The 10,877-nt window shown below is 35.9% G+C and overlaps 1 protein-coding gene across 3 annotated transcripts in view; it reads right to left on the bottom strand.

The window, feature by feature from the left end:
- Positions 1 to 1,651: 1,651 nt before the first annotated feature.
- The window catches only part of CEP126 (centrosomal protein 126), a gene marked incomplete at its 3' end in the record, with an annotated part of 70,800 nt that continues 61,574 nt past the window's right edge, over positions 1,652 to 10,877 (bottom strand). For 2 of the 3 annotated variants that reach the window (XM_079786998.1, XM_079786999.1), the window contains exons 10-11: positions 7,249 to 7,313; positions 1,652 to 1,785 (exon numbers count right to left, since the gene is read on the bottom strand). In XM_079786998.1, coding sequence (XP_079643124.1) covers positions 1,723 to 1,785; positions 7,249 to 7,313 — 128 coding nt within the window. Of the gene's footprint in view, positions 1,786 to 7,248; positions 7,314 to 10,877 lie in introns of those variants that run through there. The other variant, XM_079787000.1, reaches the window with a different exon arrangement.

Genomic DNA, 10,877 nt, shown 5'->3' with positions numbered 1-10,877 from the left:
ATAATAGGGACTAGATAATTGAACAAATGAACTTTATTCATTATTTTGATCTGCCACTATGTACCCTATTTTAATTCCGAAGGGCACAGAAATGAATGACAATCTCTACCTTCCAGGAGCCCTTCATTTAGAAGAACAGACTTATATACACACACACAGAATTGTGATTCAGCGTACAAAGGATGTAATTATAGAGAGGAGGTAGTAGAGAGGATTATTAGAAAAAAATAGAAAAGTTCAACCTGAGCAGAATTTAAAGTAATAAATAACAGTTTATCAGGCCCGTATAGGAAGAATGAGAGGGAAGGCATTCCAAGCTAAGGGTATAGTGTATGTGCAGGCAGAGGCATGAAATAGCAGATGGCATTTGGGAACTGTAAAGACTTTGGTAACTGGAGTAAGTGATGTGGTGGGAAAGGTGGGAAAGATGGTGCCAAGTAAGCAATGTGGACTCAGAATGTGAAGAACCTTAGATGTTATGATAAGGAATACACATTTCCTCCAGTCGCTGAACGGGAAGCTCTGAAAACCTTTAAGAGGAGATTGATAAAACAGATTTTCACTCGGGCCATTTTGCTCACATGTTAGAAATGCCAAAGTTAAGAAATTCAGCTTGGAAAAGTCTAGATTAGAGTCTGAAGTAGAAATAGTTGAGGGGAAATAAAAGGCTATATGAGACTGACATAATTCTATACATCTTTTTTAGTAATTCTATAACTTTTGTCTTTGTTTCTATACTTTAAAAAACAACCTTCTAGATCCAGAGACATAGAAGCATGGAACAGACTGTCAAATCTCAGAGGGAAGGGGTGGGTGGGTGGGAAGAGCTTGTATGCATATTTGCATAACCACGAACACTGACAATAGGGTGGTGAAGGCCTGGGGTGGGGGTAGGGGTGGGGTAGAGGCAGGCTAGAAGAAGTCAATGGGGGAAAAAAGGGGACATATGTAATACTTTCAACAATAAAGATTAAAAAAAAATTTTTGTGGCAAAAAACCCCACATAAAAACCAAAACCAAAAACCCAAAACAAACAAAAAAACCAACCTTCTAATGTAACTGGTTTCCCCAATAGACATTTCTCCTGGGAAAATAACATATTAATTAGGCAATTCAAGTAATCCAGTGGGGACTGCAGTTGATGTTTTATGTTTACCATTTACCCTGTGAGCCCTACTAGTGAAGTCAGTTCTTTAGACACCAATCAAAATTAAAATGATAACTAATTTCTGACATGCAGAATTGAGAACAAGACCCCTTGGTAACATCTCCAAAGGATGGAGATCCTTCAAAGTCCTAAACAAATAGTTTTACTACTAATGACAAATATTATTAATCATAAACTTCGTATACCACTGTACACAAATTTAATAGGATTTATTGGAAATTTCAGAAAAACAAAGCTTCGCAACTGTAGCTAATAATTTGAATAACAAATTAGCCTTCATTTTCTTTTTAAATATAATGAATTTATTTCCAGTGCATGCTCATTAAAAATAATAAATATTTCCATTCATTAAAAATGTATTATCAATAAAAATACATAATAAAGTATAATTTGTAGCAAAAATGTAAACTAGTTAATTTATTTCTATTACCCATGTTATACTTTACCTTTATTTTATGGTTATAGTGTTTTAATCATTAACAAAATACATAAATAAATGATATATTTACAGATTTAAAAAAATGATTCCATTTAATAGTTACTGGTATATTTCATCAGTATTTTCTGTGCAATCTGGATCCAATGTTGGGGGATAGACTGGTCCTTGGCTGTATGTTCTGTAACATAATTTCAGAATATTCTTTTACTGTTGTATTATGGACTTTACAGTGGATCTCCTTATAGATTACAGATTTTAATAAGGTTAAATTCATAATTAAAACTCTCAAATGCTACATATGCATTAATCTCAACATAGAATACCACCTTATGTAAGACATCTGACTAATTACAATAATTCATAATCTTCACTCTTTGCTATTGGTAATAGTTGTTTAAGAGGTTTTTAAAATCATAATCTGATGTGTAAATGTTTAAAATTTAATAATTTTATTTTCTACAGGAAGCACTTGTAACTCATATAGTACCTTAGGAGTAGTTTAACAACATGCATTGGGCTAAAGAAGTTGCTTGGAAAGGTAATTGTTCAAAATTCATTAAATTAATTTTATTTAAAAAAGTAAGTAAAATATTCCAAATGAAAATTCTGCTAATAAGATTCATAGTTTTTACACTGAAAAGTCATGGCAGGTGTCCTGAGGATGCCCTGCAGTAACTCTATTATACTACATTGTTTGCATATTATCTCTATTAGAATATTAGCTACTTGAGAACAGGAAATGTTTTCCTCTTCTAGTCCCAGTCCTAGCAGAGTGCCCGGCACATGGCAACATTTAGGCAATATCTATTCAATGAAGAGACCAATAAGATAACTTAAAAAAAAATCATGCTGCTATGGTTGCCAAAAGGACAGGACAAAGTAATTTTGGACAGGACAAAGCTTGGGCTGAATAAGCTTTTCTAGAAGGGATGACACTAGAGTCAGTTCTCAAAGAGTAAGAGAAAGGCTTTTACAAGAGCAATCCCTGTGAGGCAGTGGGGGCAGCGTGGGCCCTGGAAGCGTGCAGAGTTCTGGGATCAGCCTGTACTCAGCTGTGTGCAAGTTCTGAGCTGAGAAGCAAATGGAGGTGAGAGTGGAAAGGTCTTCAATGCGGTTCTCCCGAGTTTTGTCTTTTTGGTAATGGGTAACCACTGAGGTTAGGTTTTAAGCAGGAGAGTGATATGTTCATGTTTTAAAAAGAATTATTCTGGTAGTAATTGGGTGTAAGATGTACTGGAGAGAGCAAACCTGGAGGCTGTTGAAATGGTCCAGATGAGACATGATGAATTCTTAAACTAAGATACTATGAGTAAGAGTGGAGAGGAGTGAATGGATTTGAGATGCACATAGTGTTATTAGAAGATTTACTGTCTAGGGCTATAAGAGAATGAGAAGCTTGGATGAGACTTCTAATTTTTATCTGGGAAATTTGGTGGATGATGGTATCATTAATGGAAATAAGAAATAAACTGATGAACAAAATAGATTCAGAGACATAGAAGCATGGAACAGACTGATGGATTTTGGAGAGAAGCCAGGGGTGGGTGTGGAGAGATAAACGGGAACTTATATGCATATATGCACACAGCCCATGGAAAACAGACAATAGTGTGTTGAAGGCCTGGGAGGGACGGGTGCAAGGTGGAGGGGGTCAATGGAAAAAAAAAAGGGAGGGGACATCTGTAATAGTTTCAACCATAAAGATAAATAAATAGTTATAAAAAGTAGAACATAGTTTGGGGGGGTGGGGAGGCAGTGAGGGGAAAGTGTAAATCCTGGCTCTGCCATTGAACAGCTCTAAGATTTGAGGACATTATTTGATGTCCCTAGTTTAGAAGATTAAACAACAGAATATGTGTGACAACATTTGGCACAGTACTTTTCTTTTTTAAATATGTTTTTATTGATTTCAGAGAAAGGAAGGAAGAGGGAAGAGAGATAGAAATATCAACGATGAGAGAGGATCTTCGACTGGCTGCCTCCTACACACCCCCTATTGGGGATGGAGCCTGCAACCTGGGCATTTGCCCTGACCGGGAATTGAACTGTGATCTCTTCGTTCATGGGTTGATGCTCAACCACTGAGCCACACCAACCGGGCAGCACAGTACTTTTCTGTGGTAGGAATCCAGTACTTTTCTGTGGTAGGAATTCTTGCTAAGCTGAGAAATTTAGTTCCTGAATTGACTACACAATACATTGTAAATTGTAAAGCTAGACATCCTATATAATAAAAGCCTAATATGCTAAGTGTCCAACCATTCGTTCAACCCAGGCGTCCTCAAACTACGGCCCGTGGGCCACATGCGGTGTTTTTGCCGTTTTGTTTTTTTACTTCAAAGTAAGATATGTGCAGTGTGCATAGGAATTTGTTCATAGTTTTTTTTTAAACTATAGTCCGTCCCTCCAACGGTCTGAGGGACAGTGAACTGGCCCCCTGTTTAAAAAGTTTGAGGACCCCTGGTTCAACCATTCGACCAGTCTCTATGACACGCACTGACCACCAGAGGGCAGATGCTTAGCTTGCTGCTGGGGTCCGGCCAATTGGGACTGGGTGAGATGTGCCAGGCATGCCCTGGAGCCCTCTTGTGGTCCCTCCCCAGCCCTGATGGTGCACCAGTGGGGTCCCTCAGCCAGGCCTGCACCCTCTTGCAATCCGGGACCACTCAAGGGATGTCAGAGAGCTGGTTTTGGCCTGATCCCTGCAGGCCAGGCTGAGGGACCCCACCAGTGCACAAATCCATGCACCGGGCCTTTAGTATATTATATGACACATGTTAGAATTTAAAAACAAAGTATTTCTAAGTTCATATGGATATGAAAACATTGGAGCTGGATGTAAAAGAAAATAAAAACGTTAATAAAAATCTTACCTGCAACATCTCCAAAACAACAAATACTCCCAAATAGATATTTCTGCTATTGTATGGAGAGACGGAAATCTTTTTCTAGGAAACATCCCTATTGAAAAACTAGGCTAAACCACAATTGTCCTGGTAAATACAATATAGTTTTGGTGATCTCTTTTGTCATACATACAGAAAGTTTAAAATTAAATATTGCCTTTTGAGAACTTACATATTAAATAATTTTACTTATTGAAATGCAATGGGATCCAGGAACAAATTTTGAGAGCTTTTAAAAGACAAAAGTATATCTAAAGTCCATTTACTTTATTTCCGGGGAGGGGGGAGGCACTAAGTGCCAATGTATCCTTGCCTTAAATATAACTCAAAAAGTTTGGACATATATTTTCTGAACTTAAAGTAAATTACAAGCAGCTAAACAGAAGAATTGAAGGCAAGATAGAGGTACAGGTAATCCCAGGTGATAAAAAGAAAACAAAAAAGCTATAAAAATATAAACTTTGAGACTATATATTCGTCATAAATGTTAATCTGAGTCTAATAATGAGAAAACAATCAGACAAATCCAGATGATGGGGTATTCAACAAGACAACTGGTTTGGACTCTAGTCTACAAAAGTGTCACGGTGCATGAAATATGAAAAAGACTTTTCTAGGTTAAGAGACATGACAATCAAATGCAATGTATAATCCTGGGTTGGATCCTGAGTTAGAGAAGTAAAATAGCCACAGAAGCCATTACTTTTCTGACAACTAAGGAGCTTTAAATATGGAGTGTGTATCAGATAATACTGTGTCAATATTAAATTTCTTGGGTGTGATGATGGTATTGTGATTATGTATTTAGAGGGAAAGTATCATTAGGTCTGTAATTTACTTTCAAACAGTTCATTATGTTTGTGTGAGTGTGTATGTTTCTCCTGTTGCATTCTATTTTATTCTATTCTTTTCTTTTCTATTCTTCCACCCATCCATCATCCATCCATCAGATAAAGCAAGTGTGGCAAAATGTCGACAATAATCAAATAAAAATATCGCAAAAAAAGGGCAAACAAGAATAAAATGTTAAAATCCCCCTGAAGAATATGGCAAATGAATTTTGATGACAGAGGGGGACAGGGTAATTTTAATGTTGGCTGTTTAAACAAGCACTTAATAATTCTGTGATTTTATACTATTTTCCCTGAAAATAAATAGAAGGTTTCTGACTTATGTTAGTGATGTCAGAATAAGGAAGACTAACATGTTTGGAGATGAAGAGACTGAATAAAGCTAATGGTTACCACATGTCATAAAGAATGAAAAAAGATAAAAAACAAAAATTATTTCAAGTCTACTCCTGGTCCCTAATCCCCACCATTAACTTTTCAGTTATTTGTCATATACCCTAGCAATATAATAACACAGTATATCCATGTGTTCAGTAGAGTAATTTGCTGATTAGGTAACTTTCTCTTCCTATTGAGTATTTCCAATTCATGACCAGGTAGTTGTCTGTGGTTAGTATACTGTTTTCAAGTTGAGCTGAGGTGTATAGAAGAGTGATCTCAGTCACTGCAGGTCTTACCTCACTAAAGTGAGGTAAGAACCATAAATGCACTAAGATACAGAAAATTGTCACAGTTAAAATTCAGACACAGAAAAACTATCACTGCAAAAATTACTTAAATTGCTGAATTGATAGAAATGAAAATTTGGTAAAAAAATCCAAATTAGCATGTAAAAAGTAACCATGAAAAATAATATACCAGGAGTCAAAGTAACCATTGCAAATGAGTTGTGTCTAAAAATTACAGCATCGTAAATGCCACACCAGAAAGACCATTTCTAAGAAACATGTGCCCAGTGGTTAAATGAGCTTCAGGAGGCAGGGTCAGTCTTTTCTACTTCCTATTATTCACCACTGCAACTCAGAGCATGCAGAAATCTGAAACGCAGGTAAAAAATGTATAACTTCATGTAAAAGTAAATAAGAAATGAAGTATACTGCATAATCTTATTTTTTCCTGTCAAGATTTCAGAATTGAGGGTACATAATGGAAAAACAATTGAACAAACATGCAATTAATTCTCTAACAAAACATTTCTTTGTTGAAGACCTAAATTGAGGATGTGCCTTTTATAAACTTGAATGTCTCCTATCACTTCTAGGCCGACATGATTTCTTCCTCCTGTGATTCCCTAAGACTATGCAGCACAGTCTTAGCTTACCTTGTATTATTTCTCTGGATATACTGTCCATGTGTGTCTTTCTCCTTTAGACTGAAAATTCCTGAATCGCTGTTTTTCATATCTCTATCTATCTATCTATCTATCTATCTATCTATCTATCTATCTATCTATCTATCTATCTCTATCTTTACCAGGATCCAATGCCAAGGCAAAAACAAAATTCAAAGCAGTAAGGTCTAGTTTTGAACTCTGAAGACATGGAAAGGACATGGGCAATGATGGGATCATTGCCAATGAAATTTCTTAACACTTTTCCAATTAGGCTACATATCTAAAATTATTAGAAAACTAGCACACTGATACCTGTTTCTGTTCTTATGACTGATGAAACACTCTGGATATAAAAATATTTACAGTTTTTTTTTTTAAATGAGAGGATATTTGCTTGATTCTAAGAGAACGTCTTATAATTGAAAGTTGATTGAGGAGAAAAACTCCCTAAAAACTAATCTCAAAAATTAATATTAATACAGGATTCTTATATATACAATCATGAAGTTTCATAAAAAGAAAAAAAAAACCCACCTTCTTAAGATACTTACCAGAAATGGCATTATTTGTAAGGTATTTTTAATGGATGGATTTTTGCAAATGGTTGCTTGTACATCTGAAATAATTATAATAATACAAAATATAATTGCTATGTTTATTGAAAGAGAAGAATGACTAAATCAAATACTAAATTAAATTCTGACGTAACAAAATATTCAACATTGAGTAAGAGACTTTTTTCTATTGTTCCCAGAAGTAGTCTTTAGACTTATATTAGAGTAGGGAATAGAATTTGATTAAAAATATATGTAAAACTTATGTTGATAAAATGGAATTTCTAGTATTTTGACTATTCTATAACAATCTTTATTCAAATGCTAGGTTTTCTTCATTTTTTCATTTTATTCTTTAAAAAAACACACCAAAGAAATGAATTTCATTCTTGGAACATCTTAGGAAAGAGATGTTTATTTAGCTATAGAGGCACAAAAAAGTTTAACTCTTGCCTTTTCAATATTTAGGCCTCTGTCTATACAATAGCAAGGGTTTGGGCAAAAGAAAGAAAATTTCAGGCAGAATCTTTTGCAGGAAGCATTTAAATATATGGAAATATTTAATAGGAAAAAACTCCTACATAAAAACTGACTTGAGGGTTTTTTACCTTTTTCTGCATAATTTTGCATTTTAAACTTACAGCTTTAGTTCTATATTGCTTTTGTGTTGTAGCACCATTTTATTAATATATTTTAAAGATTTAATTTTAGAATTAACAGAGTATATAGTACATGCACATTTTAATGAATAATATAGCTAATGTCTGTGTAACCACCTAGATTAATAAAATTGAACAATATCCCTTCTATAGTGCCCTGTGGATTGCACTCCTTTCCCTTGCTCACACAGAGGTAACCTAGTACTTTGACTTCCTTTATAGTTTTAACACATCTGTATACATCCACCAAAGAATATTGTTTAGTTTTGCCCATTTCTGAACTTCATATAAATTAAATTGGACTGTCTTTATTCTCCTGTGATTTTCCTTAAAATTATATATTACCTAGATTCATCTATGATGATATTTGTAGATGTAGTTTGTTCATTTTTCTTGCTGACTGGTATTCCCAGAACATTTAAAATTTTCAGTTTGGCTTTGATGGTCTCTATATACTTAACAAGTCTCCTGATGTACATGTGCAGGGTTCTATCTAGGATATGCATGTAGAAGTGAAATTGCTGGTTATAGGGTATGTTCACGTTCAGTTTATTAAGTGGTGGCAAAACATTTCCCAAACAGGTTGCCCCAGTTTACACTTAAACCAGCATTACATGTGAGGTCCAATTGTTTGCATCTTTACCAACACTTAGCATTGCCAGGCTTTTAAATTTAGCTCTTTCTGATGAGGATATAACTATATCTCATTGTTTTAATTTGCATTTCCCTATTTCTAATGAAGGTAAATATCTATCAATGTTTATTGTCATTTGCATTTCCTTTGTTGTGAAATTCCTCTTCAAGTCTTTTTCCTCCTATTTAAAAAATATTTTTATGGATTTCAGAGAGGAAGGGAGAGGGAGAGAGAGATAGAAACATTAATGATGAGAAAGACTCATTGACTGGCTGCCTCATGTACACCCCCCACTGGGGACTGAGCCCACAACCCGGGTATGTGCTCTGACTGGGACTTTGAACTATGATCTCCTGGTTCAGAGGTCGATGCTCAACCACTGAGCCATGTTGGTCAGGCTCTCCTATTTTTTGAGTTGTCTTTTATTTTTATTGAGTTATAATTCTTTACAGATTTTGAATGAGTCCTTTATTGTATATATTATAATTTCTCTTATTTGTAAACTGTCTTTACATTCTTTTAATGACATTTGATATGAACAGAAGTTTGTGATTTTAATATAATCAAATTTATTTTCTCCTCTATGGATTATGTTCCTTTTGCTCTGTTTAAAAATTATTCCTTACCCCAAGGCTAGAAAATACTTATATTATCCCCTAAAAACTTTATATATTTTCTTTTACATTTAATCTTGGAACTTATTTTTATGTATGGTATTTGGTAGGGGTTCAATTTAATTTTCTATTTTGTATCCAATTATTTCAATATGGAGAGACAAACAGCTTGTCTCAAAATGACCCCATAAGTTCTTCAGAGCTAGGATCCAAAAACAGGATCCATGTGAGAGTGGCTGTGCCTAAATCTAACTTCCTATGAAATCAGTAGCTCCTTCTCCCAGCAAACTGCTCCCCCCCACCCCACACACAAAAAACAAACAAACCCAAAAAAACACAAACAAAAAGCAAAACTAACAAAAGCTGCAATTTCTCACATTGGGATTCCAATAACATGTTTGTTAGACTAATTTCATTGTTCTACTACTGTTAGATCATCTGCTCTTGATCCCCCCTCCCTGGGTGTTTCAGTTTGGAAAATTTCTATTGCTTTTCTTCAAATTCATTGATTCCTTCTTCAGCTATGTTGAGTCTATTGATTAGCCCATAGAAAATATTTTTCATTTCTGTTACAGTTTTTATTTATCACTTTTCTATTTAATTCTTTCTTCTAGTTTTCATCTCTCTGCTGAAATTTTCCATCTGTTCATGCATGTTGTCTATCTGTCCCATAACTGTCCACTTTTTCCACGATAACCTGTTATCAGTCATAGTTATTTAAAACTAGGAGCCCTGCACATGAATCCATGCGCCAGTAGCTCTCTGCAGGGCCTGGCTGCTCCGCACCCGCTGCCCAGAGGCTCTCTATGGCCCAGAGGCCCATCTGCGGCTGGGTGTGGAATGCTTGCCTCATCGCCATGCCAGGCCACTCACGCTGCCTGCTCTCAGTAGCCGCCCCCCCCCCGCCCGGGACTGGGGGGCTCTGGTGGGGCTGAGAGGACTGAGCGTCGCCATCTTGTGGCTATGGGCACCACCATCTTTGTGACAGAGTGATGATTAATTTGCACGTTACCCTTTTATTAGATAGGATTATCTGATAGTTTTAACTTCTGGGTCATCTCTGTCATAATATGTTGACTGCTCTGTCCCTTGACAGTGTGTGTGTGTGTTCCCCCCCCCTTTTTTTTTTTGTAGGTCTCATAATTTTTGATTAAATGCTGGATCTCATGTTTAGAATAGTAGATACTCAGGTAAATAGTTTTTACCTGAGTCAAAACTGAACATGGGCATGCATCTTCTGCTAGGTAATCATGTATATGTGTGTGTAGTTAATCATCTTAGGAATTGAGGTGTCTGCACAATATAAGGAGGTTTTCTCTGTGCTCTATGCTCTGCGCCTCTTTCTCAGTCTTGCTGCCTCTGTTCCAGTATCCTTGGCCTTTATTCTGTAGGAAAGAAGGTTCTGTATTGGGTTTCATGCTTTTTCTACAGCAATGGCTGGTCCTCTCTTCCAGGCTGCACCACTGAGGAAGGATTTCTCTAACCTCCTGCTCTGCCCCCTCATTTTCTCATGAACACACCACATAGGCTCATGGAAAAAAATCTATAAGTGAGTGTAAACTCTTGTGTCTGTGACTCCCAGGGGTTTTATATTCTCATAATAGTTCACGTTTATCCTTTTGTAATTTGTTAAAAGTCTAAGCAGAATTCCTAATGTCTCCTATACTCTGCCACAGGTGAGCTAATAGTCATGTGCTGTGTCTCTTTGGAAATTCCTGT

The sequence above is a fragment of the Cnephaeus nilssonii genome (genome assembly GCF_951640355.1).
Source record: "Cnephaeus nilssonii genome assembly, chromosome: 13".
In the NCBI taxonomy this organism is placed as follows: domain Eukaryota; kingdom Metazoa; phylum Chordata; class Mammalia; order Chiroptera; family Vespertilionidae; genus Cnephaeus; species Cnephaeus nilssonii.
The sequence above is the reverse complement of the archived record's forward strand: the minus strand, read 5'-3'. Positions and strand labels throughout refer to the sequence as shown.